A 12,528-nucleotide genomic window follows, 5' to 3' on the forward strand; every position below is an offset into this window, starting at 1 on the left:
TTTTCACCTTCTCAGGATTGCTCTCTGGGCTCTGAAAAGGTAGACAATCTGCAAACTGGTTTCTATCAACTAGATGAACCAAGTTAATATATTTTGTTTCTTAGTTATTGGACCCAGGATGTATATCTCCAAAGAGTATTGCTATGCCTTCGGGTGGCAGTATGTTTTTCTGAAAAACAGGTCATGATGAATTTGCACATAAAGAGTTTCTTCCATTAGTTTCGAGTCTCAGCTTATCATATTTCTATACCTTCTGAGAACATTTCTATACCTTCTTCAGAACAAAGTATCCCTGCCTTCTGCATAACATTATTCTTAAAAAAACAAAAACAAAAACAGACTTTTGTCATAATAGAGAAGAGAGTGGGTCCATTTCTCTCATAAGAGAAGATTAACTCAGTGGTGATGATGAAGCAATTGAAAGGAAACTTTTACCCTCTTATAAACTAATAATAATATTTCAAGTATTTGCTCTACATGGGCTTTTCATCTATGAAAATAGATAGATAAAAAAGAAAATGGATCTTGTAACAACAAAAATAAGAAAGGTACATTTCTGCAATGGAGATCTACTGGAATGTATATCATACTTAAGAGAAATCTATGGTAAAGAAATGAAATTAAATAACTACAGAGAAATATTTATTCAGTAATTTCAGTTTATAGCACTCAGAAAGCATTGTGGTAATATTTTTCTAATTCTATAGCTGATGATGCTTCAGAAAATATCTAAAAACTGTATTTAATATTTTAAGGTATAGTGTTCTAAAGATAGAGAGACATTCTCAAAATGTACATAAAAGTTCTGATGACTCTGGAGATACATGTAATAAACATGTTAGTATATCCCTTAAGGTAATAAATGTACTCCAAAAAAACGTAATGAAAATTAAGTTAGTATTAAAGCTTCCTCATAACTGTCAAATTTATCAGATTTAATTGTAGTACATTCCAGGATGATACATAAAATAGAAACAGAGGTAAATATTTGAGCTACTTTTTAATTTGTTTTGTCTACCAAATCCTCAAAATCAATGTTTTTAGGAGTCACAGATATCAAATAAGCCATCTTGAGCAAAGATTAAAGCACAACCATTCCTTTAAATTTTCTTGAGTCCTTGAATTATCTATTATTATAGCATTATATCCATTTCAATTTAAAAGAATATACTTCGACTATATTTGGCCAACTACTATTTCTGTTCTTTAAACACATGTCTATTTTTTCTTACTTGGAGGGACTAAATAGATATTAAAAGTAGATTCTACCAAAACAGTAATGTTGCAGGCTCAATCAATGCAGTTGTTTCTGTTGACATATCTAGCATTATCTCATTTCTTGAAAATTAGCTTTTCAATTCATTCTTAGCCTACATTATACATCCCCAAGTTCTGTGGCTCTCTAAGGTCCAGGTATGCAGATGAAAAGTAAGTAAAATGCTTCCTGTTTACACTCTATTTGTTTAAAGAGTTAACATACACATTTATTTAAGAATTATTATATATAATTAAATGTCAAGGAGCAGTTCTGGGTTTGTTATTTACACTCCAAACAAGACAGCTGATCATTAAAGGTACCTGTGTGTGTGTGTGTGTGTGTGTGTGTTTAGAATTCTTCAACAAACTGAAAATTATGTATAAAGCTTATAGAGGTTACTCATATTCACATGTTAAAGTATTAAAAGGGATTTCCTAAACTAGACTGGAAACAGTGTTTCATAGATGCATTATAAAATTCTGTTGATTAGTAAGGACTGGTATCATGGAGCAGGAAGTAAAGGAATCAGATGCATGCCCATTAGTACTTTGGAAAGCCTTACTTTTTAAAAGTTGTATCACTATCCTGTTTCTTCCTTTTATACATTCCTTCCCTACCTGAAATCTTTGCAACTTATTTCAAATTTTATGAATTAAGAACAATTTTCTTGAAGCCAGTTTAAACATTTAGATATACACAAATATCATTGCAATACATCGCATACCCAATTATGCATTCCATTTAATGATCAAAACATTGTTCCTGGAGACTTTTTTTTCTCAGAATGTAGTAAAGGAACACTAAGTGGAATTCAAACCTGAAAGAATTTGTATAGCATGTCAAAGAATGGACGTTTGAAATTGACAAGAAAGAACATCTGGTAAGGCCTCTGATGTATATTTGAATTGTGTCTTTGACAAAGCAGTTCCTCTTAAACCTCTCAGACACGAATGGTGTTTGTTAGCCTCAAAACAGACCTATGATCCACATTCCATGAGATTACACTACTCTCTCTATATATATATAAAGACTAAATTCATGCTATCGTTCCATTTTAAAATAAAAATTTGGATTCCTAAGCTTCTTATTTTTTGTATATATTTGCTACCTCAGTGAAGGAGAGATGACTTTCTTAATATTGCCATCTACTTGGAATTTAAATATTGCTATCAAATAGTTTTTAACACATGCTTCAGAGAAAGTGCAGCATTAGCTATAGTTGGGAATCAGAGATTCTCACCTTGGTTTCCTGTGTGACTTAAACAATAATTTATTTCCTTGCTTCCCTTGTTTTAGTCTGAGATCAATATTTTGTTTTGGCTTCATTAGTCTCTGCTTAACTAAATAAGCTTGGTGGATTATCTTATTCAAACGTTATTCAAATATGTGAGTAATATCTAGCACTATTTATTCTTATTGTAATAAATATTGTATTATTTAGCGCTTTTTTCTTCCTAAGTAGAAATCCATTAGTATATTAATTGGTAAATTTTTACAATAGAAAATTAAGGTTTAAGTTCAAATTCATGGTTAAAAAAATTACCATCTATCTCATTCACCTTTTATCCCAGAGTTGGTACTAATCTAATGCAAAACAGTGGATCAATACGTAAAATTCAAAATAAATGTTTAGAGCATTAGGCTCAGAGATAATCTATTTGAATTCAATGTAAATATAGCAATGCCAAATGAAGTAGATGTACTCTTTGGACTAGCAGGGAGAATATTAACTTCGTATTTTCCCCGGATAATAAAATCATTACACAGAAAACATTATGATTTCCAAGTAAATGTAACATTTCTTAATGTAATTATGAGATGTTTGTATCTGTCTTTTTCTACATATAGGTATGTGCACAGAAATACCATAGTAAATTGAACTAACATTGAGCAATCTATTAAAAATAGGATTGGTCCTTAAAGTACATGCTACTATTCTTACTACTTTACATTTAGAAGGAAAGCAAGGCTTCATTAGTAAAGATTTGATACTGTTCTCTAAAATAAAAACACAATAATGCAACCCACCTCCCAATCCTGGTCTCAGACGATTGTCATAACCATCTAGGAGTCGGTCCAAAATTCTGGTGAAGACAGTAGTGTTGTCTTTAAGTTCATCTTGTAATGAGGGTTGTCCATAGCTGAAAAAGACATAAAGGCAGGTAACAATCTAAATTACGTAATTCTATTAAAACCTTTTTTCCAAATAAAGCCTTCCCTAGATTTTCCTATCTTCTTTCCTATTGAATCTTAATTTGAAAATTCCTTCCGGCAAAGTTAAAAAAAAAAAAAGTCATTTTAATTTTTACCATTTTCTCATATTTGTTATCACCCATGATAAACTCTTTATTCTAATATTTCTAACTATGGAAGAAAAATTATAGGAAATGAGTACTCTTTGCCTGTATAAATCTCAGCATGTATACAATGCTATGATGCATGTTTCCCTGGACAAGAAGGTTAATGCATGCTAAGGAGAAATAAAATCTGGCAAACTTCTTCCAAAAAAAAAAAAACAACAACAACAAACCTATTTATGAGCTATCAGATTAGTAGCTTTGCTTTCATTTAACGTAACGTATAGCATTAGCCTAAGATTTCATCTACCAACATTTACTTCTTTCATCCACTTTATATAAGTATATAGATATAGAGGTAGAAATATCTACATATATCTGTATTTATTCTTTTGATGTTCTTTTAGGATATTTAGATGAGAAAAAAAGTTAAAACTTGTTTCTTAGGATAATTTACGTTTGAAATCAGTGTGTAATTTCCATTCCCCTCAAGTTTTATGAACTGATTTCTACAATGTGCATATTCAAATCTCTAATTAAATGAATTTTTGTCATTTCTGTCTTAAAGTAAAAGATACCTCGGAAAAGATATGATCCAATATTCTTAATTTATGGTTTATTGAACTGTAGTGTGGGATTAGTGTTTTAAGAAAACATAGCAATCTGTGAGCAGAGCTTGAACTAGAACCCTGTTTTCTTCAACTTTTAGTCTAAAACTTTAGTTCTATTCTTCTATAATGGATTAATTGTTCCTATTTAAATCTTTCTAGCTTCAGGAATCATTTCTACCCCTTATCATTACTAGTCTTTGAGTTTCAACCACATAGTGACCATAGTTCAAATACTGCGCATTTCTTATAACAATCACATTATCATTTATGGTTGTTGAATCATACTTTATGTAATGATTAGGATGACACCTCCAAAATCCTTTGAGAGAATTTTTTTTTATCTCAGTGGATCACACTCACTGATACATTCCAATGACAGCTCTGACCTTGAGTAAAAAAAAAAAAAATGGAGAGTGTAAACTAAGAAACGCCACAAAAATATCACTTTCATACTCTGTTTAATATGCTTTTGGCTTCACTCTTGTGTGTTTATATTACTGATCAATGAAAAAAATAGTAACATCCGAAACCAGGATTCACTTATTTGACAGGAATAAGAAATATAAGGAAAGTATCATTTCAAAAACAAACACTATTTTTAAAAAGGTAATTAGTTTTATATTGTCAAAATTCAATGGCCATTTTTCTGATAGAATTTTAATTTAATAATTGAAACTATTATAACTAAAGGCTCTTCATGATGCTAAATACATGAAATTCAACTGTATGGAACAATTTCCCATTCTCCTAAATTCAACAGTAATATCATACAGCTTGACAGTTTATTCTCCCTTGGCAAAATTAAACATCTTACTAGTTTTTTAAATCAAATTTTCACTGAGCTTTCCAGGATGTCTCATTAGCAGATGATACCAGTAAAGCAAAAATAGTTGTCTAAATGTAATTACTTATAAAAAGTCTTCACAAAACGAACTGTCACACATGCATGCATCTTTCAAGGATACTGGAAGGTCATCTTGATAAAGCTGGAAAAGAAATGCTAGTCCACTTTAAATTGTGAGGAGGGCCTGATCAAGTAGTCTAAGGAGGAAAGCAGCAAAATAAGAAGGGTAAGGTGAGATGGGGTAAGTGACAGAGCACAATTCAATTCTGGATACAATTCCTAGAATATGCAGTTGTCTATTACCTTTTCCTGCATTTTCTGCGTGTTGAAGCTTATACCAAATTCAGGAAAAACTTTCATCCCTGGTTTTATCTTATAAGTGCCTTTTCCACCAATTGTATGCACAGAATGCAAATGTCAAAGGAGACTTTTCCATCCCTCCCAGAAAACTAGTTCTGCTATCCCAGCTGGAATAGTAATCTTTATTTCCTGTGATTTTCTAATGAGGGCATTTCTCATCTCCACGTCTAATTTACCATGTCCAGTTATAACTGTCAAAGAATAACCCCAGAATAGAGATCAAGATTGTTTATTGCTCTTAAACACTTATGCCAATGTAAGGTTTCCTAAACAGAATATATAATTTGAAGAGAAATGTCAGTTACAGTACCTGATTTTGATTCCGAATGAACCACTCTGTAATAAAACACTGTGCACTAACTCCATCTACAGGTCATTACAATAGTAACACTTCATATAATTTTTCAAAAGAAATGGAAAACATTTAACTCCTCGGATTAAGAGTATCTGGCAATAGTGGATCTCCTCTTCATCTGATAGTCATCACTTACCACACACAATAGCAAAAAATAAAAACAGACAACTTCTTAATTTAAAAAAAAATTCCCAAATTCGCATCTTTCCAGATTATTCCTTCTCTCCACCTTAACTTTTTAAGAGTTTACCTTCCATTACATCTCGAAGAACCTTGGGTTTTTATGTCTAAGACTGTCTTAAGGGCGACAGGAATAGACCACGCAAGAAGTATAAAAGCAGATAAAGAACAATCTGAAATTTTTGGTCACTTACATCACTGCTACTACAATATGTTTATATGCTTGATTGGATCATCAGCAAATTTTCAAATATGGTTAAACATATGTTTAAATTTTTCTCATAACTTTTCCCACAGTAGTCATGCTTAAATAGAGAAATTCAATTTTATGTAATGTTCTTAATTATTTGTTTAGTATATTCTACCTCTATTGATTATACAAAGAATGGTTTCAAAACATAATATGCACACACATTTATAGAGACTTAGGACTTTCAAATTACGAATATTATTTTAAACTTTCCACTTTCATGCAGTCACAAGTTACTCTATGATCTTTACAGTTGGCTAGAAATTTTCTTGTTGGAAAATCAACTCATAGAGTATGCAGACATTAATTGGGGTAACTTTCTCTATGAATTTGGAAACTACATATTTCATTCAGTTACAACTGAACAGTGAAAAGTTCGATTTAAGACTTAAATGTTGAATTAATACATTCCTTTAACAAAAGCGTGTTAAGTGTATTCTAACCATCATGCAAATAGGATGGCTATTTTTTCATACTGCTCTTCTTTATTCTTAGTTGGGATTTTATTGCCGTTAAGTTTTTTGAATTCCCTTAGTCATGAATTCATCCAAGGACAATTTTCTTCCCCCTGAAAGAATAAATGAAAAGTTACAGAAATTATCATGCAGATTTAAAATAAAGTGCCCCCACCTTCTTCCAGTCAATGTGCTCAGAAGGAGGGTCCAGGCCCAAAGATACTCAGAGAGACCCGGACTTTTCTTCATTGCGGGCTTGTGCAGCTGAAAAGTAGAACAAGTAGAGATCAATGTCTCTCGCAAGAAACATCAGGTTATAACCACTAGGGCTGACTGAGGCAGTTCAGATGAATGCTTTGAAGTCAGGAAATGACCTCACTGGGATATGACACCTCATTGGAAGCAATGGAAACCTGAACCATCCATTCTCCACTATCCCTTCCATTTCTCCATTCAGAATTATATCAGTGTCTTAATTTCTCCTGTAAAAGAATACAAGTTGAAATGCTTTCAAGTGACAATACTGCCCAACATAAAAACTGGTTTTTTTTCCCCTTTAGGTTTTATATTTCCAATATAGTGTGAATTACTCTCTTCTTGTTGTTTATGATCTGAAAATATTGACCTTTGTGATTGGAGTTTCCACGCCTGAACTGTGAATTGAAATTTTTAAGCTGGTGTCTGTAACGGGGAGAAATGTTTTGGAGCTGAGATGGGGTAGGTTAATATGCTTCAATGACTGAATTCATCTTTGAATTCTGGATGCACCTTGATTTCAGAAGCAACTGTATTAATCTTAAAAAAAAAAAAAAAAGGAAACACACTGTTGAATGCCGAAGTCGTGCTTATGTTCTCTGCCTGTGATTGCCTTATTAAATATGCTCACTAATGCTTCTGTGAGGCTAAAGGACATACTTTACAGTCAAACCATGTGCTGATCTCGCTCATAAACACAAACCACACTCACATAAATGCATACAAACATGCCCACACATATCTTTTAAGCCCTCTTGAATTCTGCCAGGTTGCTGCTAGAAAATGTTTCATCTCAAACAGATGGAAGCTGGAGTGCTTTGCTTTACATGAATACGGGAGTCTTTTTTCCCTCTTAGGTAAAGTGCAATCAATCACTATCTGATTGTTGAATTTTAGACTTGATAGTGGGATGCTGGAGGAAAGGAGGAGTATGGAAAGCTTAAATATTTCAAAAAATTATGATCTATTTGTGGAGTCAATTTTTAAAAATTAGTGCACTACCTGGTTAAGGAGCAGATATGGTAACACTTTATTTCATGTGCTACAATTAAAGGCAGTTATAACATGAGAATGTTAAAGGTATTTTTTAGCACTTCCCTGAATCTATACTCCTTAGTATAGACAGTGATTAATGGATTGCATGTCTTTTAAAGCATGTTTTTCATTAACCACTCTATGATTGAATGTGGTATGCCTTTAAGTACATCTACACAAATGCTTTCCACACTCTTGGGGATCATTTATATCAGTAAAAACCATTACAAACAGGCATGTAAGCAATGAAACATAATTAATGTGTTTGGAGTAAAATGGTCTAGATCTACAGATAAGAGCAGTGAGCTTCATAGTTTTTACTTAATTTAGTCACTGGTTTTGGCACGGATGAGAAGAAATATTGGATAAATATCATTCTGTTAAAATACTGCATCTAAATTGCACATTTATAATTCACCCTTGCATTAATCTTCAACATAATATGAAAGAAAAGCAACTTCTCTTGCCCTATTAATAATTATTGGTCTTTATTAAAAAAAAAGGGGGGGGGTATTCCTGAAGGGGTAAATGAAACAAAATCCCAAGACAAGGTACCATAGCTTTTTGTCCTCCTCTGGCATTTTAAAGAGAAAAACAAACCTATCATGGTACTCGAGTTGTTGAGTAAGAAAGTTTCTTGCAAATACAAACATAATAGTTTAAAAGAAATGCTAAGCTGCCTCCTTACCCTTTTCCACCTTCCCCCACCAAACGCACACCCTCCAAACACCCATATCCCATGCCACTCATATCAAATGATAAGTTGAGTTTTTCATGTTCAGAACCAGAGAGACCCCTACACCAGAGGGCATTTTAGCAGCGTCCACTGGAAAGGAGAAAAGAGGCATTTTTGCAGACAGAATGTGAGAGTGCCTTCCATAGGACAGAGCATTAAGACAGGTTTTCTGTCCCAGCGTCTTAACTTTAGATGATGCCCCCCAAAGCCCCTCCCCAGCTCAACCCAGCACCCTCTTGAAAAAAAAAAAAAATCAAAACAACATGTCACCACCCACCCCACGGAATAAATTCATATCTGCCTAAGAAAGGGAGAAAGAAAAGAAGAGATACAGAGGGGCAAAAATAATGCTTCTCTATCGCTGCGGTTTTCACCCTGAAAGAAAAACATTCGTTGTTTCTACCTGCTATGGGATCGGGCTCTTGTCCTGTTCCTCTTTCTCTTTTTTCTCCAGCATTCCTGTCTCTCCAGCTAGGAAAAGCAACGTTCAAAGCTCAGTGTGTAGCGGTCTGAAGCCGCACTTACCTCCGGCCCCCTCTGGGCACAGGATCGCTCAAGACCCGGGAAAAGTGTGCAAGAGAAAATCGCGGAGAGCCTGGAACCAGCGCGAGTCCGCGAGTCCTGGCGCGCCGGGAGCGGAGGGGCGTCCTCGCTCTGCCTCTCACTCACTCGGTCTGAGCCATCATGGACTCTGTGTGCTCCTTTGCTGAAGATTTCACACCCAAATTCGCTACCCAGTATCCGATCTGCAGCTATACAACAAAAGATTTCTCTTTACCAAGACAGTAGTAATACGTCCCAGGGCAAACCGGATGTGAAATAGGCGGTGACTTCATGCCAGAGAGATTTTATTTTAGAAAGGAAGGTGGTACCAGCCTCTGGATCTGGAGACCAATCCGCCCATTTTTTATATGCAGCACAATTTAACTTGCACCGCTCTGGCCCTAATCCCCTTCTCTCTGGCTGCAGACTCAAATCCTTCTACAATCTGCTGCAAGCTTTCCTTTCCTTTTTTTTTTTTTTTTTTTGGTTGGGGAGTAGGAATGGGGGAGCAAAGGGTAGACAGGATTAGAGATTAGAGACCCAGGGACTCCACTCAGAACCTTTTCATACTTTCAATTTATGAACACTATTTTAAGGTGTGCCCATTAAAAAAAAAAAAACAACAACAAAAAACAAACAAACAAAAAAACAAAAAACACTCATCAGCGTAACTAATCCTTTGATCAAAGATTCAACCCGTGCATGCATATGAATGAATGCAGGGAGCTGCAGGGTTGCACGTGTGGAAAGCCACTGTCCTCTCGCCTGTCTCCCTCACACGCACTCCCACACACATGTCTGAGTCCCTGTGTCTTGCGGAGTCACGAATAATGAGAGATTGGCGGGGAAGAGTTCTGGCCGGGAGGGCACTGGCCACCGGGTTTCGAGGCTTTCGCACTTTCACAGGTTGTGAGCGCTTTTCACCCCACCTTGGTCTGGAGCTTAGAGGGCAGCAATAAACGCGCTCCGGAACCGCGTTTTTAATCTCTGGAGGCCACTGTTTCTCTGTTTACGTTATGAAGGAGAAAACACGGGCTCCTTTAAGTAAGAATTGTGCTGGGTCCCCAGGACGAGGAGTATTTAACTTTAAAGAAAGCACCCAGATCATTTCTAGGCTTGAGAGTCATAGCTCCATTTCCGGAATCATTCCCTCGCCTCGAACTCCATCATCCTCCGGATTAGGAAAATGGGAGAGGGGGAGGAGAGAAGATTAACAAAAAGATTTTTAGAAGTCAAGACAAAACCGTCTTCTACTCCCCCCCCCCCACACTCCTCCCTGCCCTCTTCTGTTACCCTCCCTGGTGGCTCTCCACCCACGAATAAACTATACACTTAGGGAAGGAGGGTGTATTTCAACATCAATCTAACTAAATTTTCTCTTCGGATTTTGTGAATGGGTGTTTGTAGCACAGAAGAAATGGGTGTTTCTGAAATGACCCGAAGCTCTGGAAACTGTCCCTTCTGTACTTGCGCCAGACTAGATAGGAGGCGCTGAAAAGATAAGGGTGCCTTCAGGTATTTCTTCTGGTCAGTAAGGTCCGAACTTTGAGCTCCCTAGTCATTTTGACCACGAAGACTTCTAGCAGAGGAGACTTTTTTTTTTTTTTTAATAGGGGCGGAGCTTGGCAAGGAGAAGAAAAAAAACCCTAAATGGCAAGTCTATACCACTCACTGGTTTTTGATGCTGGAAGCCTTCCTTGACGTTGTACTGCAATGCAATCAGCTTAGGTGGTTAAAACATAGGACAGGTAATTAAAAATAAACGTATCTTATTGAAAAAAATGAAGGAAAATAAAAATGATAACCACATTCAGATTTGGGCTTGGTTATCATGAGTTTTGAAAGGGAAATGTTACTGGAAAATTATTTTAGAAATAAATCTTCAAGGAAGAGAGATTTGAAGACCATCTTATGTTGCCTACTCTGTTCAGATAGGACAAAAATCAATGCATTCTTAAAGATATCCACTGAGGATCATCATATCTTCCCTATATGAGAGTCCTCAATTTTTATTTACTTATGTACTTATCCATTAATCACTTACTTCTTGAGCAGTTCTGAGAATTAAAACTCACTTCAGCAATATTCTGAAACCCTGAGTTAACAATTTAAAAATATTGTTTTCTTATCTATTTAAAATGTAATTCCATTGTTTTCCTTTGATTCAACAAAGACTATTCAACAAAGACTATTTCTAGATAGTCCTAGGAATGTAATCTTTTCATCTTCTTTTTTCCTCCTGGTAAAACTGTCACAGCTCCTTCTACTCTCCTCCGCAAATGGAAATAACTTTATATCCTATATCTAATGCCATACAATCAAATCACTCTACTGATTATGTTTTTTTCAATCAGTTACTGAAATGTTATCATTTGTACCATAATCTCTGAAAACAATGCCAATCACATCTTTCTTCAGATTAAATACTATGTGACTATCCAATAGGATGCAACTGCACAGCATTTCCATACATTTTAAGACAAATATTTATAAATAAGATTGGATTTATCTTAAAACTACAGTTAAAACTACAGAAATGGAAAGGTCCATACTATGATTTTCTAAGTAAAACAAGGCAGTTTTTACTAGATGATCTATGTATGATTTGTTTAGACATATGTTTTAAATAAATGAATTTAATAAATAGTGGCCATTTAAAACATTGATAATTTGACTACTCCAAAAATAGCAATTGCAACTTTAAATTATCAGTGTGTTTATTATTTCCCATCAAGGTATCATTTTTTTTTAAAGATTTTATTTGACAGAGAAAGAGAAATCACAAGTAGGCAGAGAGGCAGGCAGAGAGGCAAGCAGAGAGAGGGGAGAAAGCAGGCTCCCCGCTGAGCAGAGAGCCCGACGTGGGGCTCAATCCCAGAACCCTGGGATCATGACCTGAGCTGAAGGCAGAGGCTTTAACCCACTGAGCCACCCAGGTGCCCCCCATCAAGGTATCATTAACATATGCACATTAACATATGCACAACGAATAAATATAAGAAAAAATATAAAAAATTAATGACAAGGAAATAATTACTTTATATTGTCTTGTTATATTGAATCTTTAAGATCATTGGTGACACTCTTGTTTATTCCTCTACCTAGGGGAATAAATTCCTTCAAACTGTGTGTGCAACTTATATCTGATAAAGTAAGTTTTTATAATAGTAGTAACATGTTATTTAGTATTCTTAAAGTGTTTACTTGGTGCCAAATAATGTGCTAACAAACTTGCATAAACCAATTCAATTTAATTCATAAAACATGTCTGTGAGAGATAGTCTTAATACACCTGTTTTACTAATCATCCAATAAATTGTGGGTTAGAGAGAGTGAGATTTGCCAAAGG

General features: G+C 35.0%; 1 protein-coding gene across 2 annotated transcripts in view; it reads right to left on the reverse strand.

Moving 5' to 3' along the window:
- Positions 1-9,611, reverse strand: part of GABRA1 (gamma-aminobutyric acid type A receptor subunit alpha1) — a 58,269-nt gene extending 48,658 nt beyond the window's left edge. The window contains exons 1-3 of one of the 2 annotated variants that reach the window (XM_082724870.1): positions 9,162-9,611; positions 6,786-6,874; positions 3,287-3,399 (exon numbers count right to left, since the gene is read on the reverse strand). In XM_082724870.1, coding sequence (XP_082580996.1) covers positions 3,287-3,399; positions 6,786-6,859 — 187 coding nt within the window. In that variant the 5' untranslated portion in view covers positions 6,860-6,874; positions 9,162-9,611. The other variant, XM_082724871.1, reaches the window with a different exon arrangement.
- Between the last annotated feature and the right edge of the window lie 2,917 nt (positions 9,612-12,528).

This window comes from Mustela nivalis (assembly GCF_964662115.1).
Source record: "Mustela nivalis genome assembly, chromosome: 3".
Taxonomy (NCBI): Eukaryota; Metazoa; Chordata; class Mammalia; order Carnivora; family Mustelidae; genus Mustela; species Mustela nivalis.